General features: G+C 31.5%; 2 protein-coding genes across 7 annotated transcripts; one reads left to right on the top strand and one right to left on the bottom strand.

Annotated features, from left to right (window-relative positions):
- The first annotated feature begins 494 nt into the window (after positions 1 to 494).
- LOC105676071 (transcription termination factor 2-like) lies at positions 495 to 6,284 on the top strand. The gene is made up of 12 exons (XM_067355394.1): positions 495 to 834; positions 1,783 to 1,907; positions 2,095 to 2,337; positions 2,433 to 2,584; positions 2,743 to 3,247; positions 3,342 to 3,461; positions 3,613 to 3,830; positions 4,079 to 4,580; positions 4,684 to 5,042; positions 5,121 to 5,291; positions 5,472 to 5,671; positions 5,753 to 6,284. Exons 1-12 carry the CDS (start codon positions 662 to 664, stop codon positions 5,895 to 5,897), a joined length of 2,913 nt encoding a protein of 970 aa, XP_067211495.1. The 5' UTR covers positions 495 to 661; the 3' UTR covers positions 5,898 to 6,284.
- On the bottom strand, positions 5,712 to 15,400 carry LOC105676178 (cationic amino acid transporter 2-like). Of its 6 annotated transcripts, XM_067355400.1 has the most exons (13): positions 13,806 to 15,400; positions 13,623 to 13,742; positions 12,912 to 13,090; positions 9,791 to 10,034; positions 8,692 to 8,976; positions 8,421 to 8,525; positions 7,834 to 8,212; positions 7,489 to 7,628; positions 7,325 to 7,427; positions 7,018 to 7,166; positions 6,784 to 6,950; positions 6,515 to 6,623; positions 5,712 to 6,435 (listed from the first exon to the last, which is right to left on the bottom strand). In XM_067355400.1, the coding sequence occupies exons 1-13, from the start codon at positions 13,861 to 13,863 to the stop codon at positions 6,305 to 6,307; spliced, it is 2,169 nt and encodes a 722-aa protein (XP_067211501.1). In that variant the 5' UTR covers positions 13,864 to 15,400; the 3' UTR covers positions 5,712 to 6,304. The 6 variants fall into 6 exon arrangements, with proteins under 6 accessions (XP_067211501.1, XP_067211498.1, XP_012229317.2 ...); XM_067355397.1 differs by lacking the exons at positions 12,912 to 13,090; positions 13,623 to 13,742; positions 13,806 to 15,400 and adding exons at positions 10,421 to 10,821; positions 11,269 to 11,930; XM_012373894.2 differs by lacking the exons at positions 12,912 to 13,090; positions 13,623 to 13,742; positions 13,806 to 15,400 and adding exons at positions 10,421 to 10,454; positions 11,269 to 11,930.
- Positions 15,401 to 15,976: the final 576 nt, after the last annotated feature.

Here is a 15,976-nt window from a genome sequence, read left to right as displayed (position 1 = left end):
CGCAAGTGATCTAATAAATTACTAGAAATGCTGTGTGTTGTATGGTGCATTTTTAGCAGTTTACTAGATCGCTTGCAAATTGCAACAAATTGCGTAGTCTGATGCAGACTTAAGACAATTAGAGCGATTAATAATTAATAGCGTTTTCGAGTAAACGGGGTTTGAACGACCCAAGATTGGTTAATGACGTCATTGCAACCTCTCCACCAATGAAAGACTTGCATTTATAGTAAAATAGTGATTGATCAACCCTAGATCGTTCAAACTCCGTTTACTCGAAAACGCTATAAGTTAATATATTTAATACATATGTATATAATAAAGTTACTATATATATATCTAAATAATGCATTTGAAAGCATTACACACTTTATAAATTAAAAAAACTTTAGACAATTTTATACGGGCAATTTCAGCATACTTTTTTACTTACACTAGATACATTACTGTGTTCGTCACACATGCGCATATGGCTGGAATATTTACATGATTCAAAAGTTCAGTTGATGTCCAAACAGTGGTCTAGTATTCGAGCAAAGAGTGTCAGGTCTGACGGGTTCATGCAAGTCTGTGCAAGTCGCCGGTAAAACAAAAGGTGAACAAAACTGCGTTTCAATATTAGGAAAAGATTATAAATAGGTATATTTGAAAATAGTCAACAATGGACGAAAGTTTTAAGCATTGGCGTAATTCGAGTAAACGATTAGAAAACACCGATGAGTCCTTTGTTATTTCTGATGACAGTGAGATCGAAAATTCTATCAAAGTTGATAGAATAATTATCGATGAAAGCGATGATGACAGCGATGTATCGGAGAATACGACGCCAAAAAAGTAAGTATTGCGATAATAAAATTGCCATTGTTTTCTCGAGATCTAATTCCGGTGCATAGTTACGAAAATGATTTCCATGTGTACTCGTGACTTCATGACAAAAAAACTGATATTTATATTAAAGCATAAACTCAACAAAATTATGCCAAATCCGTTGTGTGATTTTAAAGAAGCACATGTTTTTTTTATGTACATTTTTTAAACGAGTATGAAAATATTGGATACGTTTTAGGAAACGTACATGAAACGTATCCAATGTTTTCATACATGGTTAGGAAATGTATATGAAACAAACATGGTCTACTTGGGAGAATTTATTCAATTATCGTTTCCAATTCTGCAAACAATTATTAATACAATGATCAATATATATTATATGAAATAAGAATGAGATAGAAATATAAAAGTATGACAAAAAAAAAACAGTATTAAAGTATAAAAGTATTAAATGTGTAAGAAACTCATCTAACAAATATGTGCACTGTTTAAGAATTTGATTTTGAGATATTGTATGAGATAAAATATAAAAAATATATGGACAAGTTTTGTACAATTAAAATAATTTTAAATTGAAGAAAAACTATATTAATTTCGGGAAAATACATAATCATGTTAAATAAAAAGAAATATAAAGTCAAAATTTAAAAATCTATCAAAAAATATGTTGTGATTGACCGATAGATCGTGATTGATTGGGCAGCCCTGTTATAGAGTAACATAGAATATCAGTATAACATTCATTTTGTATAATTGTTTTGTTTTATGTTATATTTTTATATTTCTATCTTATTCTTATTTTAATATCATATTAATATTTACATTTTAATATCATACCTTTTGTTTCTACTAATTGCCCTGTTTTTTTTTCTGTGTAATTTATATTCTAATGTATATGTATTATATATGCATAATATGTACTGTATAGTATTTAATTTTATTTCTGTATAGAAATAAATCCTTTGATGATGATGATGATGATGATACACCAATTGTTTCTTTGGCTAAAGGCAATAAGTTGAAAAAATATACAATAACAGATTCTGATGACAGTACTAATGATGATGATGATACTAGTAAGGACTCCATGTGCATGCAATTAATGACATCCATAAAAATTTTAATAATTCTGATTCAGATGGAAACAGTTTTCTAGACAAAAGCGATGATATATACTATAATGCAACACTACAATTTTATATATTTCAACTATATCTAAAATAATATATGATTTTTACTTGATTATTTTATGTTATTTTATAGATTCCTTTTCCTATTCATTACTTAAGAATAAAGGTAAAAAACGAAAGGACGTTAGTCATGATAATACAAAGGAAGATATAAAAGAATTAAAACTTAACTCTTCTAGTAGTGAATCTTTTAGTGAAGTTGGAAAAATAGTAAATAAATATTTAAATAATAGTGATGAGAAAACAATAGATGGAAATAGAACATCTGCAGTCGAAGTATCTCATGATGAGCCTGTGACAATTGAGCTTGATTCAGGTATTTTTACTTACAATATCAAATATGTAAATTGATCATTGAATAGATTTTACTTTATACTTAATGTATGACTATCAATATGCTGCAATTTATAGAATCTAGTTCAGGACGAAATACTCCAACATCTGAATTTGCATCATTAATTGGCAGAGAAGAAGCAAGAAATTTGGATTCAATAGTAGAGCAGGAGAGAGCAATTACTATTTGCAAACTTGAAAAGCTGACAGATGAAGTAGCCAAGTCAAAGGTAAATGTGAGATATATTTCAATTTGTTTATAATTAATATAATTTTTGTAAAGAAAGAAAGAGAAGAAAATTATTTTTGTTTTATGCAATTTGATCGTTAATAAAGTATCATTGTAATTTGTGAAGAAATGTATATGTTATATAAAAATTATTTTTAGTTATTGCTTACTAAAGGAAACGTTGAAGTTTTACCTGACGGAGGGAAAAAATTGCTAGAAAATATACGTGAGCAAGAAAAAGAAATTGAGAAATTAATAAACAAGTTACAAGAGACTACGTTTCCAAAACACAATTTTAATGAGGAAGAAACCGAAACGGTGGACGAATCAGAGTATGCCTCGTCTCACTCTGATGTCAGAGATGATCCATATTTCAGAGATGATCCATATTTTAGAGATGATCCATATTTTGACATACCAATGAGATCTACTACATCTGAATCAAAGGAACTAGGCAAGAAGGCACAGGAAACAAGAGATAAGGAACTCGCTTTAACAGTCGAACGATTGCAAGATTTACATAAATCGCTTGTAGCTCGTCCATCAGAAGATGAAAAAGCGGAAGATCCAAGAGGATTAAAAGTGCCATTAATGCCGCATCAACGACACGCTTTAGCATGGCTTCTGTGGAGGGAACAGAAAAAACCATCTGGTGGTATTCTAGGTAAATATTTAACAATTGTAGTTTGATATTAATATCAATCTTATATTATATTGTCATTGGGAACATTTTTTCTTTCAATTTTCTTGAATTGCAGCTGATGATATGGGTTTGGGCAAGACATTATCCATGATATCTTTAATCATGACTACTGCTGCTAAGAAAACTTCTGATGATGAAGACAGTGATGAATGGAATAGTGAGCGTAAACCTTCACGTACGTAGAAGTTCATTTTACAATACCTAAGCAAAAAATCTTGATTTTTCGATATTTGTTTTTTCTTCTGAATTTCTGAATCATTTAAATTATGATATAAATATATCTAAAATAATCTATTGAAACAATTATATTTGATTACGATTTGCAGATTGCAAAGGTGGTACTTTGATAGTCTGTCCTGCGTCTTTATTGTCTCAATGGGAAAAGGAAGTGCAGAGTAAATGCAAACGCGGTTTGCTGTCCGTTGAAGTGCATCACGGCAATAAAAGAGAATGCGTTCCTAAACGCTTGGCAAGAAATGATATAGTCATCACAACGTACAATCTATTGCCACGAGAATACAGAAGCAATTCTACATTGTATAAGGTATGTGGAAACTCGAAAATGTTATTAACTAAATTGATAGAAACTTTTTATTGATATTGGTAGTTTTCTATCAAGAGACACAAGCAACACAAAAGTATTATTCTCTCTTTTGCTCATGGAATATCGAACAAGACAGAGTGATACTTGTGTCGATTTGTGTCAACTTGTGTCCTTTGCTGGAAAACAACCATATATAGACAAATGTGCTCCGAATTTTAATTTAATCGTAAGTTAAAATTTTTTTGCAGATTAAGTGGGAAAGAATAATACTAGATGAAGCACATATAATAAGAAATCACAAAAGTCAAGCATCTATAGCAGCTTGTGAACTCATGGCGAACAAACGGTGGGCTCTCACTGGCACGCCCATACAAAATAAAGAAATGGACTTGTATTCCATCTTAAAATTTCTTAGATGTTCACCGTTTGATGATATACGGGTTTGGAAACGATGGGTGGAGAACAAAAGTGCAGCCGGTCATCAAAGACTAGCAACAGTTACAAAAACTTTAATGCTGCGAAGAACAAAACAGGAATTGATAGCCAAAGGCGATATAGAGAATTTACCCAGCAAATCTATAGAAGAAGTAAATGTAAAACTAGACCCAGAGGAGCAATTAGTATACGAAAAAATTCTAATTTACTCTCGTACCTTGTTCGCACAATTCTTAGCTCAAAAGGCAGAAAAGAGTCACATGTTCGATTTGAACAGTGGAACATATGATAGACCTAGCTATCTTTCAAATCCAAGTGAGTTGAACATTTGTGAATCTGAAGCAAGATATTCTATTTTTCGGGTTTATGGTTAGCAAATTACGTGTCAGTATTTTGATGTTATCTTTTTTTTTCGAAGATAAAGAAACGAAGTTCACAAAAGCTCAGAACAAATTGCTTGCGCGGCACGCTGATGTAAAGACGCACGAGATTTTGGTGCTTCTGCTACGATTACGTCAGGTATGCTGCCATCCAGCATTGATTCACGCAATGCTCGATCAAGAGGATGTGCAACAAAGTGAAATAGCAGGCATGGGAAACATAGATCTCGACTTATTGTCTCGAGTGCATCGCATGTCGCTCAATGCGATCAATAATATGGATAAGGAAGATATGGATGAGGAAGATATAGATCAGGAAGATATAGATCGAAGAATTGTCGGAAATCTACTTACAATGGATAATCCAGTATTCAATGATGATCGCACCAGTTCTAAAGTAATGGCAATTGTATTATCTCGAGAGTTTTATAATTTTATTTGCGTGCAATTAATGTGTGTAATGTACGATATTTAGATGAGGGTCCTACTCGACACAGTTAAAACAATTTTAGAAAAGGGTGACGACAAACTCATTATCGTTTCTCAGTGGACCAGTTTGTTAGACGTTGTAGCATCGCGCTTATCTTCGATAAAAGGTGCTACTTTCAGCAAGTTTACTGGAAAAGTAGCCGTCAAAGATCGACAGGTATCCTATGAATGATATCGCTATCATTTACATGTAATAGTAGACGTAATAGTATGTATTCATTTGATCCCCTTCCAATTTTTGAGGGGGGTTACAAATTTTTTACATATCTCTTACATCTAGCTCATTTACATGTAATTTTTAGTACATTTAAAAAAATATTTATCTACCCTTTTTCAGAGTGTTGTGAATTCCTTCAACGATGAAAATTCTGAATCGAGAATTTTGCTGCTTTCACTTACCGCTGGTGGAGTGGGATTGAATTTGGTAGGCGGCAATCATTTATTATTGTTCGATATTCATTGGAATCCTCAACTCGAGTCGCAAGCACAAGATAGAATTTATAGATTTGGTCAAACAAAGGACGTTTATGTCTACAAGTCAGTATATCACATTTTAATGCTTATCCACACGTGCTCATACTTTTCAAAGTTTGTTTTATTACAAAATTTTTCTTTCAGATTTATTTGCACAGATACAATAGAAGAGCGCATCAAAGCCTTACAAGAGCGAAAGCTTCAAATAGCACAAAATGTATTGAGTGGTGATAAACATACTGCTACGAAACTGACACTCAATGATCTCAAATCGCTCTTCGGTTTCTAATTTTATATCGCGGAGTCCAGAAAAAAGTAGATCAAGTTCAATTTTAATTGTTGGAAAATTAGTTCTAAAGTTTAAGTTCTAATTGTATGCAGCAAGTACACTGTTTTTCATAAGTGTTATAATTTCTTTTTTTTTTTTAATTTTTACTTTAATTTTAGCTTAAACATTTGCATTTATTTTTTAAAATTATTCGGTGAAAACTGTTTAGTTTTTTTTTCTAATGGATTTAAAAAAAAGATCACTTTTCCTCTGAACTCATATAATAGTAGTTTATAGTTTTATAAAATTATATTTAAAAAATTTTTTTTATGTATAAAATAATTATGTAAAAATATCTCTTAACTAAGTGACAAAAATATTAGAGAAATAAATATATTTATTATTAAATGTTTTGTCTTGTTAGTTCATTACGTAACATGAGAAAAGTCAGTCTCTTCCCATTCTGTTTTTTCCTTGGCATTATCGGTAGTTCTCGATGGTACTTTTCTTTGTCGGCTGGTACTGTTCCGCATGCCGTACAAGAAATATATGCACAAACCTGTCATAAATAGCCATGATATATTTAATGAACTTACAATAAATACATACGTTTATCCGCCTTCCCATAATAGACTTACCAACTGCCATCCACACGACAAACCGTATCCATGTCATTTTATCTAACATCATCATAAGATAAACGTTAATAAGGACACTTAATCCTGGCAAGAATGGCACAAGCGGCACCTAAAACGATAATCATTATTAATTGTACAATATTGTTGCATAATCAATAATTAAAAAAACGGATATAGGCCTTAAACAACATTACGAATTAAAATTAATGTGATGGTATTAATATAATATTAGGATAGAAAAATCATAAGTATAAAAAAATGTACAATACCGAGAATGTAAGTTCTTTGCCAGAAACTGGTTGGAGATAAATGAAAGAGAGGGTAGTCAAGAGTGCGACAACTAAAATAGCAAGGGAGACTATGTAACCCAATTTTCCGGCGCTAATCTCTTCCAAATACATTGACAACAAAGTGGCGACACCGAAACATAGACTAACTGTAAAAAAATTGAGCAATGTATATCTCAAGATGAGGCAAAAATCAATGAAAATAATAAACCTTACTGTAACAAAATACAAGAGACGTAACAATCTGCGCCGTAAGTTTTGTGGAATGATTTAACTTGTTCGCGTTTACCAGTTGTTTAACAATGAATGTGAAGGTCCTGGGATCGTGATCGCCTTTCTTCTCATATGCTTCGCTTTCTTCGTAACTACCGAAAATAAGTCAATTGTTTCTATTATTCGATGAAATTGCATTAATTGTAAGCCAATTTATTTTAATTGACGCTTTATCGACTCTTAATTCTGAAAGATGTTGAAAGATGAGTTAAACTATGAATCAAATTTCAACGCAGTTTAAATTTCTTACCGTAAAATAAGAACGCAACACGCCACAATCGAATACGCTAACAACGTACCGATACTCATCATGTTGACTAATTGCGAGAGTTCGAATATCGCTGCTAAAATTCCTGTAATAATATTAAACGATTACATTGTTGATTAACCAGGTGAAAATAACGCGTATCGAACCTGTTAGAAGCCCAGCGGAAAGTGTGCCTACGAGTGGAGTCTGGAATCGTGAGCTCACTTTTCCCATCCACTTGAAGATCAGTCCATCTGAAGCCATGGCGTAGATAACTCGCGGCAGCGGAAACATAGCGCCTAATAAACTGAAACAATTGATTAATAATGATAAGAAAACAACGCTCCTTGTACGTATTAAAAACAAATCTTTTAGCAAAATATACTTTCATATAAAATTTTTCAACGAACAATATTTCCAAATCAAATTAAATTTTATAAAAATTAAGATTGCTAAGAATGTAGGAAAAACATTCACTTCTTTCAGCATGATGCAACAGAAAGCGGTATTACCTGGAGCAGAGTCCGCAAATTGCTCCAACTGATACGAGCCACTTGGCCCAGCTCCATCCTATCGTGTCGAACATGTGCGGAAACGGTGCGTCGGAATTTTGCGCGTAGTACGGCAGCACGGTGGTGAGCACCGCGGAGACGCCGAAATATGCTAGGAAGACGACCATCAGTGATGCGACGATCGCTATGGGGATGGATCGTTTTGGATTCTTGGCCTCCTCCCCCGTGGTAGCCACGCAATCAAAACCAATAAATCCATAGAAGCATGTAGCCGCACCAGTTATAACGCCTGATATACCATAAGGAAAGAAGCCACCGGTTCCGTGTGGGCAATCCGTCTCGGTGCAGGTAGGCTCCAATTTCCAATTATTAATATCAGCTATAAATTTATTTCAAATTTTATATTTTGTCTTTTTATATCTTAACTTATGGGCTTGTAAATATAAATATTTTTCTATCATCTTATAGCTCATGTTTCTAGCGTGTTACTGTTAATTGTAGAGTAATAATCATGCAATCAGTGAATACGTTAACTTCGCATTTATACAAAAGAGACAAATTTGAAAGAGTCCTTTCTTTTCTCTTACATTTAAAGGCACCGCCAATTATAACGAAGAGCACAACAGAGAGGTTTACCAAGGTGAAGAAATTATTCGCCAGCGAGGATTCCTTGGCACCGAAAGCAAGTGCGACTGAAAAAAATCACAAATTATTTCGACTTTAATACCAGTTTGTGTGTTATGAGAGATGTGCATTTTTAAATATCTCGGCTATTTTGTTAATAAAACAAGGTGAAATTTTCGGCGAGATTTAATTAGATCGTATCGATGACTCCTATCCTTACAATTCTCTTATTACCTGAAAATACCAGGGTGACTCCGAACGCGAAGAAGTCCGGATACGTTGATAAATTACTGACATCGATAGGCGCTGCTGATTCGAAAGCATTCCTCATGCTGTTGTTGAAGAGTGCATCGACGTACGTACTCAGACCGCGCACCACGCTGGCTGTGCCGATCACATACTCTAGAATCAGAGTCCATCCGATGAGAAACGCTACGAATTCGCCCATCGTAACGTAGCTATAAATGTATGCGGATCCGGCACGCGGCACTCGTGCGCCGAACTCAGCGTAACAGAGACCTGAAAAATTATGATAAATATTAGTACAAAAATTTAACATATTAGGTGTTTATTTTGAAACTAGTAAATCGATTTTTTTTATTAAGCGTCGGTATTTCAATATTAAAATTAATTTAATTAAATAATTTTTTTTCTCTGTTTATTATAGATAGATCTACTTGTATTAGATTACTGACAGAAATTACCATATTTGTCAAAGAAAATGACAATTAACATTAACTATTGTAATTGCGTATTGTATCGCAGTTGTTATATGTTTATATTATTAATGGTATTTTTATCTGGCCATGATCTATCTCTTTTATTATTTTATTAGTGTTATTATTTTATAGTGTTATTATCAAGCATATAAAACGAGACTAACACGAACATTATCTTAAGATTATCAATTAATGCGTTGAGAGCTGAATATCGGCAAATCTTATTCCAAGAACTCTTAAACTAATACATTTTGTGCGTTGTAATATAAATCTTACATGTAACAAATCTATATCTCGGCTACCAAGTGAAACAATGCTGTGTGTTTTTAGTATCATTTTCTGCGAAGCTTGCATTTATGATGCCGAGATAGAAATTTGCTTAAGCAGCGGCAAGCATGTAAGATGGACTAAAAGACAGGCCATTATTCAGTTCATTGTTTAATCTTATCAATATTTATTTTTATATAATTTCTCTGCAACATATTCTTTATTAAGTTGTTTAAGAAAGGAGTAAAAAAATATTCAAAATTATTAGGTACTTCGAATTGAAGTAAAAGATCAATAACATCGATTAAATGGTTTTCTTATCATGTATCAATATGATAAATGCATACCAGCGAACATCGATGCCACTGCGGCGATAGCAAATGAGATGACTACAGCAGGACCTGCAGTAGTTTTTGCGACATTTCCTGCCAGGACGTAGACACCTACTCCTAGAGTAGAACCGATTCCTAAGGCTGTGAGATCGATAGTTGATAAAACTCTCGCTAATTTAGAATCCTCAGAGAAGTTCACCACTTTTTTACGACTAAATGCCTTGTATAGACCACGCAACTTCCACTTCATATTGTACAGCTAAAAAAATACACGTACAATTAAAAATTTAAATAGACATTATTAAAACATAATTCATAAAGTGATTGCTAGAAATCTTATTTAAAATTTTACAAATTTTAAGTTAAAAAAAATATCGCAACTGGCATGATTCACAGTATCGCTAACAGTATTATCGCGATAATTGCATTTATTATCTCTTTAAAAAAATATGAAATAATTTTGCGAGTAGAATGATGTATAACAAAATATATTCATTATATCGTAAAAAAATTTTTATAAATCAATTTATATGTCGTACCATGTGTATTTTGTGTCTTTTCTCTTAGTATCGATAATTTTGTAAATGTAATTTAAAATAAAAATTACATATACAATCGGATCACTTTTTAAAATTAATGACTTACCATGAGGAGTTTTGTTAAAGCACAATCCATTTTTCTTTGTGAAAAAAATGCGAAACGTTAACAACAAATTACACAATTTATCTGTCAGACTGCCGGCGCGCGACTAAAGGCAGTCAATTAAAATTCTGTATATAAGTGAAGTGTTATATAAGTGAAGAAACGAATGTTGGGGCGCTTCTGCTCGTTCAATTGGCCGAATTGTCTCGGCACAAGAGTGAAACGACGCGTCTATAAGTAAACCTCTTATATTTATTATGCTTAATCACTGACACTTCACAATGCGAACATCATTCTCTTTCTTCATTTCGCTTAAATATTTCCCAGAATCATATTAAGTATTTCTTAATTCAATCTGATTAATTCTTGTTCTAAATTTCGGCATACTCTATACATGCTAAAACCTATTGGGAAAGTTAAAAAGCCCAGGTATAAATTGTCACTATACATTGTATAACTCGGCAAGAATTTGATAGCAAAATCTAATCAATGTGGTTTGTGGCTTTCCTCCGTTTGCAATATCTAATACGTTTGTAATGAATCGTAAACGCGAGATATTTTAGGATGTTCATATCAGCATTATATTACTCAGTAAATTATACATTAAACGTATATTGGTTCAAAATTTTCTAATTTTTTCTTACTTTTCAAGAAAAAAAATCTAACAAACTTTCCAAACACGATACAGTTTCTTAGAACAAGATCCTCATGATTTTGAAAAAGTTCTGTGAAGTCTTTTAAAGGTTAACTTAAATATTACCCTCTTAACATCGTATTTTCAATATTTTCAATCTCTATAATATAGAATAATATAGAATTATAACAATTATTTTGTATAAATTCATCGATACCTTTCAAAAAACAAAACAGTAAATGTAATAAAAACTAAGATCCACTGTAAAATCCTCAATTTAATAGCTTTAATCGCTTTGTGTACAATACTAATATGATCCATGTGCTCGACGTGCCGGTATAGATATCTCCGTTTCAGATTTATCATACAGGTAACGCGCATGTGCTTATATTTGTAAGGCAATACTGCCTTCGTTATATCTTTCATATAGATGTATTAAATTAAATTTATATTCGTTGTTAAGGAACAGTGCAAAATTAATAATAAAAATCTTTAACGGCGAAAAAATAAAAACGTAAATAATAATAACATATTATGAAACGTTACATGAAGCAATCTTTTAATTTTTTCTATCTAAATTAGCATTAAAAATTAAGTTAATACGTCAATTTAAATTAACTTATATAGCTGTGTATGGAATTGGTCAACTTGTTAAATTTGGGTTACCGTTTGTCCTATTAATTTGTAAACATTTTTTTCTTTATTCACGATAAGAAAAATACAATGTGTTCTTACTTGGTCGGAGCAACGTGATTTTCTTAGTTGTGCGCAAAATCGAGTCGTCAGAATTACTGCAATCGCACTGAATACGACTATCAATTTTACCTCGTAGAATGACGCGTCGCATCTTGGGATTGTTTTCAGGAATGTATTAACCATTTTCTTTATTCTGCTTATCTACATAGATACTGGTTATCCTACACAGTCATGATAATACGATCAATTATGAGACATGTTAATACGAGTATCTTGAGTTCAGTGTCCCCGCGCAAACAATTTGCGTGTATCGCTTATACGAGTTTCGCTGATCGAAAGAAAAAATCGTCTATTCGTCAGCAACAAATACAAAATGAATATTGGTGCATTCAGTTGTTACTTTCATGTTTCCATAAAATAAATTCATATGTTAGCTGTAAATGTAATTTTATTGAAAAATGGACGGAATATATATACTATGTATATATAATAAATAAAAATATTAGTGTACGTATTACATATACACTATGTACGTATTACATATATACTATGTATTGTAACAAGTAGAATATTAGTCTAAATGGACGGATTAAATGCTACATAATAAAGCAATAATCGCATATCAATTTGAACACGCAACATTTGTCAAATAATTAATGACAATTTTAAGTATATATGTTTGCATGTTTAACATCATAAAATGGATGTAAATACTTGTATAATCATCATAAGGCCACTATTACCACTAAGGCCACAATATATATCACATTCTGAGATGTGACTGTACAATATAAAAGATTAGATTAAACACAATACATTTAGATATGTTAGAAAAATGTAACTATCTTGTGTCTATAACGTGCAATAATCATTGTTATTGTATAAAAAAAAATTTGTTGTTCAGTTTGCAGTGTATCGAGATTCATTATTTGCGAGTTGACTAGAACGTCAACTAACTATATTACTTTTTTATTACTTGTCTTGGCAGTATTATTATCATTGAAACCTTGATGCACCCAGCAACGAAATCATAACCATTATAGCAAATATTCCATTGTGCAATTTTATTTTGTATCCAGCAGACTGAAATAAATAATAAAATATTTTTTTGTTTGACACTATTATTCTTTTAAAATCCCTTTAAAATCAAAAGATTATACTTACAATAACGAAATAATTGCATCTGTCGCCTTGACAGCAAGAAGAACATTTCCAATCTTCGTACCAGATGTATGTACAATCAGGCATATTATTACGTTGTAATTTTTCACATTCATTCTTAACAGCACATCGTTTAGAAACATAAAATTGTTTCATAGCACCCTGGGACCAGTACGGTAGACCTGCAATGATATGCAATTTATTAGTCTTATAATACTATTCATATATTAAAATTTATTATTATGTACATTACATTAATTTCATTACACTAATATTTTTCTAAATACACTTAATTAAATAGATATAATTTTTTAATTCAGTTATCTTTTGGCTAGCTGATTAAAGTTGTATTCTTACATTTGAAAACAAAGTACTCATGTTTCCTTACGCCACTTTCCAGCTAATAATGACACGAGTCCACACAAGTATCATTCTATCTTTGTTCACTATTGGACATCAAATAAAGATAGAATGATACTTGTGTCATTAACTAGAAAGCAGCCTTAGTTTGTTATCTAAGATACTTAAACCAATATTTCTTTTAACAGAGTAAAATATATTTAATTCTCTTATCAAGCCTAATAAAAAGCGATAAAACGATAGTCGGTAATTGATTTAAAGTGAAGAACTGATAAAGAATATGTACTCCATAACACAGAGCGTAACCTCAAAAACCAATGAGTGAATACAAATATGTGCAAAGTATGTACTTACTGCCCCATTTAATCACCGTTTGGCAGGCGTCTTGGTATGATTCGCAGGTTTTAATGGTATTTAAGCATTTGTCTACATTGCCCTCCTGATCTGTGCAAACGTAACACTCCAGGGCGTGGCCTATAATGAAATTATCTTAAAGAAGAACAAGAGAAAAGATAATGCAAACAAGACGTGACTTACCAAGCGATACGCAGAAGATAACGAGTAGTCCAAAATGCCATTTTGTGAAATTCGGCATTTCAGATGAGATAATATAAGAACAATTTATCGTTGAATAACAATCAAGACACAAGCATCAGCTTCGAACTGCTTTCAACTGGGTTTGAGTTTGAATACAATTTATACATAGATGGAACTATAGATGACGGGCGGAACAGTGACGCTAGCGCATCCCACGTAGGTTTTAATAAACATTTTGAAGTAAATGTTATAACGTCTTATGGTAATAATTATGTGCGAAACCTGCTTTATCCGATGCAAATATTAAAAACTATTCTTATGACTGCCTAACACAATTTCGTTAATTATCATTAGGAAACACTGCTAATTGTAAGTTTTATTAAAAATTGTATAAACCTCAAATCAACAAGTAATCAAAACACACAAATGTTTTAGAAGTATTGTGTAAAGATTTAAAGTATACAACATTTTCATGATACATCAGCAATGTTTCAACAAAAGAAATTGAGAAATTTTATTTGCAGAATTTCTCTGTGACATTTTATCTGATATTTAACTTTCAATTGTTTACTTTGCCTTCAAATCTATTGCGATAAACTTACTCATGTCGTTTAATATTTTATATTGTGAAGATTAAGATAAAAAAACATTAGATATCAGAGATTATGTATAATGAATGAATTTCCTCACCTAAGCTGAGTATGCTTCCAGTTGTACTTGAAAAAATATATGTATTTTAGTTATTATAAATTATCATATACATTTTATGTATGTTGATTGCTACATATTATTGCATTATTTCCAAACATAATTATATTCAATAAGTTGTGTAATTATTTAAAATTTATACTAAATAACCAACCAATATTTTTCAATAAATATTTTAATAAGTATTTTCAAACACATCTAATAATAAATATTAAATAGAAGTTATAACACGTTATATCGATGTGCTATTGCAATTATATGCAGAATTAAATAATGAATAAATTCTGATCACCAGCCACCAGTATTGCAATTTGCTCCACTCATTACAGGTTGTGCTTTACAATTAAACTGCTCTGTATCAATTCCATTGAAGAATCGATGAAAATAACAAACTCACTGCACTTTACTTATACGAAAATCACAGATTTACGTTGCAAATTTGTTAATTTGTGAACGTTATGTGAAATGCAAAATGTGAGAAAAAATAGACTTTGCACCGTGATGTAGTATACATGTCAGTTCGGAATGTCAATGCTTCGCGATTAACGACGTATTTTATCCGTTAATAGTGCATAAGTAAGTACAATTTTTGTTAAAAATGTCGATTAAAGTAGTGGGCAATTGTCGGAACGTATTATTTAACGCGGGTGTTAATGATACTTGCGATTGTTCCACAATGTATCGTGTCGCGACGTTTTGTTGGTTATTGTACTGCAAGTTTTTATCCAGAATATCTCAATTAAAGTGACGAGCGATTGCTGGAAGGATAATTATCTATCGCGTATTATTTACCGCGAATGTTATAATTAATGAGATTTCGTCGATTGTGTACGATTAAACGTTGATTTCTCGTTGTCCCGTAAAAAAAAAAAAAAAAAAAAAAAAATGATCAATATCTATGAAATCTAGAAACAAGATTCGAAATATATGTGTCTTGTAGGGCTGATTATTGACTGTAAGACACAGAGCAAACATATAATCACATCATTTTTAAGTCTTTTAATTTGTTTGTATTGCAGGAAATTCTAAATTAGAAGAATGGTCTCCCAGTTCAATTCGACGTGCGGGATTGTGTGAAGATCATTTCCCTAAAGATTCATTCACAAATACTGCCAATAAAGATTTGAAACGAAATGCGGTACCAATTCCTTTTAATCAAATTATTTTATTAAATAAAAATGTACCAAATAAAAATAGCACAAATAAAAAAATTACAAATACAAAAATTGCACAAATAGAACGAGTACCTCATTATGAGCAAGCAAATACGGAAGACAAAAACGTTTTTGTTCTAGGGAAAGATTACATGATCGATACTCTGACAGATAAGCCGAAAAAAAAGAAAAAATAAGAAAGTTAAATGAAATAACGTAGAACATGGTAAATATTTAAAGAAAGTAATATATTCAAATATGTGTACTTACTTTTAATCTTTTCTTTATTATTTTATGTATCTTGCAGTT

This window comes from Linepithema humile, chromosome 5, assembly GCF_040581485.1.
Source record: "Linepithema humile isolate Giens D197 chromosome 5, Lhum_UNIL_v1.0, whole genome shotgun sequence".
Classification (NCBI taxonomy): domain Eukaryota; kingdom Metazoa; phylum Arthropoda; class Insecta; order Hymenoptera; family Formicidae; genus Linepithema; species Linepithema humile.
This window is presented reverse-complemented; position numbering and strand designations above follow the sequence as displayed.

What these genes read in the sequence shown, in the direction of transcription:
- LOC105676178 (XM_067355400.1), bottom strand. Translation starts at nt 13,863, where the DNA reads ATGCCGAATTTCACAAAATGGCATTTTGGACTACTCGTTATCTTCTGC. An exon ending in TATCTTCTGCGTATCGCTTG is followed by an intron (nt 13,743 to 13,805) that starts GTAAGTCACGTC and finishes ATTTCATTATAG; the next exon opens with GCCACGCCCTGGAGTGTTAC. An exon ending in AATTGGCGGTGCCTTTAAAT is followed by an intron (nt 8,213 to 8,420) that starts GTAAGAGAAAAG and finishes ATAAATTTATAG; the next exon opens with CTGATATTAATAATTGGAAA.
- LOC105676071 (XM_067355394.1), top strand. Translation starts at nt 662, where the DNA reads ATGGACGAAAGTTTTAAGCATTGGCGTAATTCGAGTAAACGATTAGAA. An exon ending in TAGTGAGCGTAAACCTTCAC is followed by an intron (nt 3,462 to 3,612) that starts GTACGTAGAAGT and finishes TACGATTTGCAG; the next exon opens with ATTGCAAAGGTGGTACTTTG. An exon ending in GCAATTCTACATTGTATAAG is followed by an intron (nt 3,831 to 4,078) that starts GTATGTGGAAAC and finishes ATTTTTTTGCAG; the next exon opens with ATTAAGTGGGAAAGAATAAT.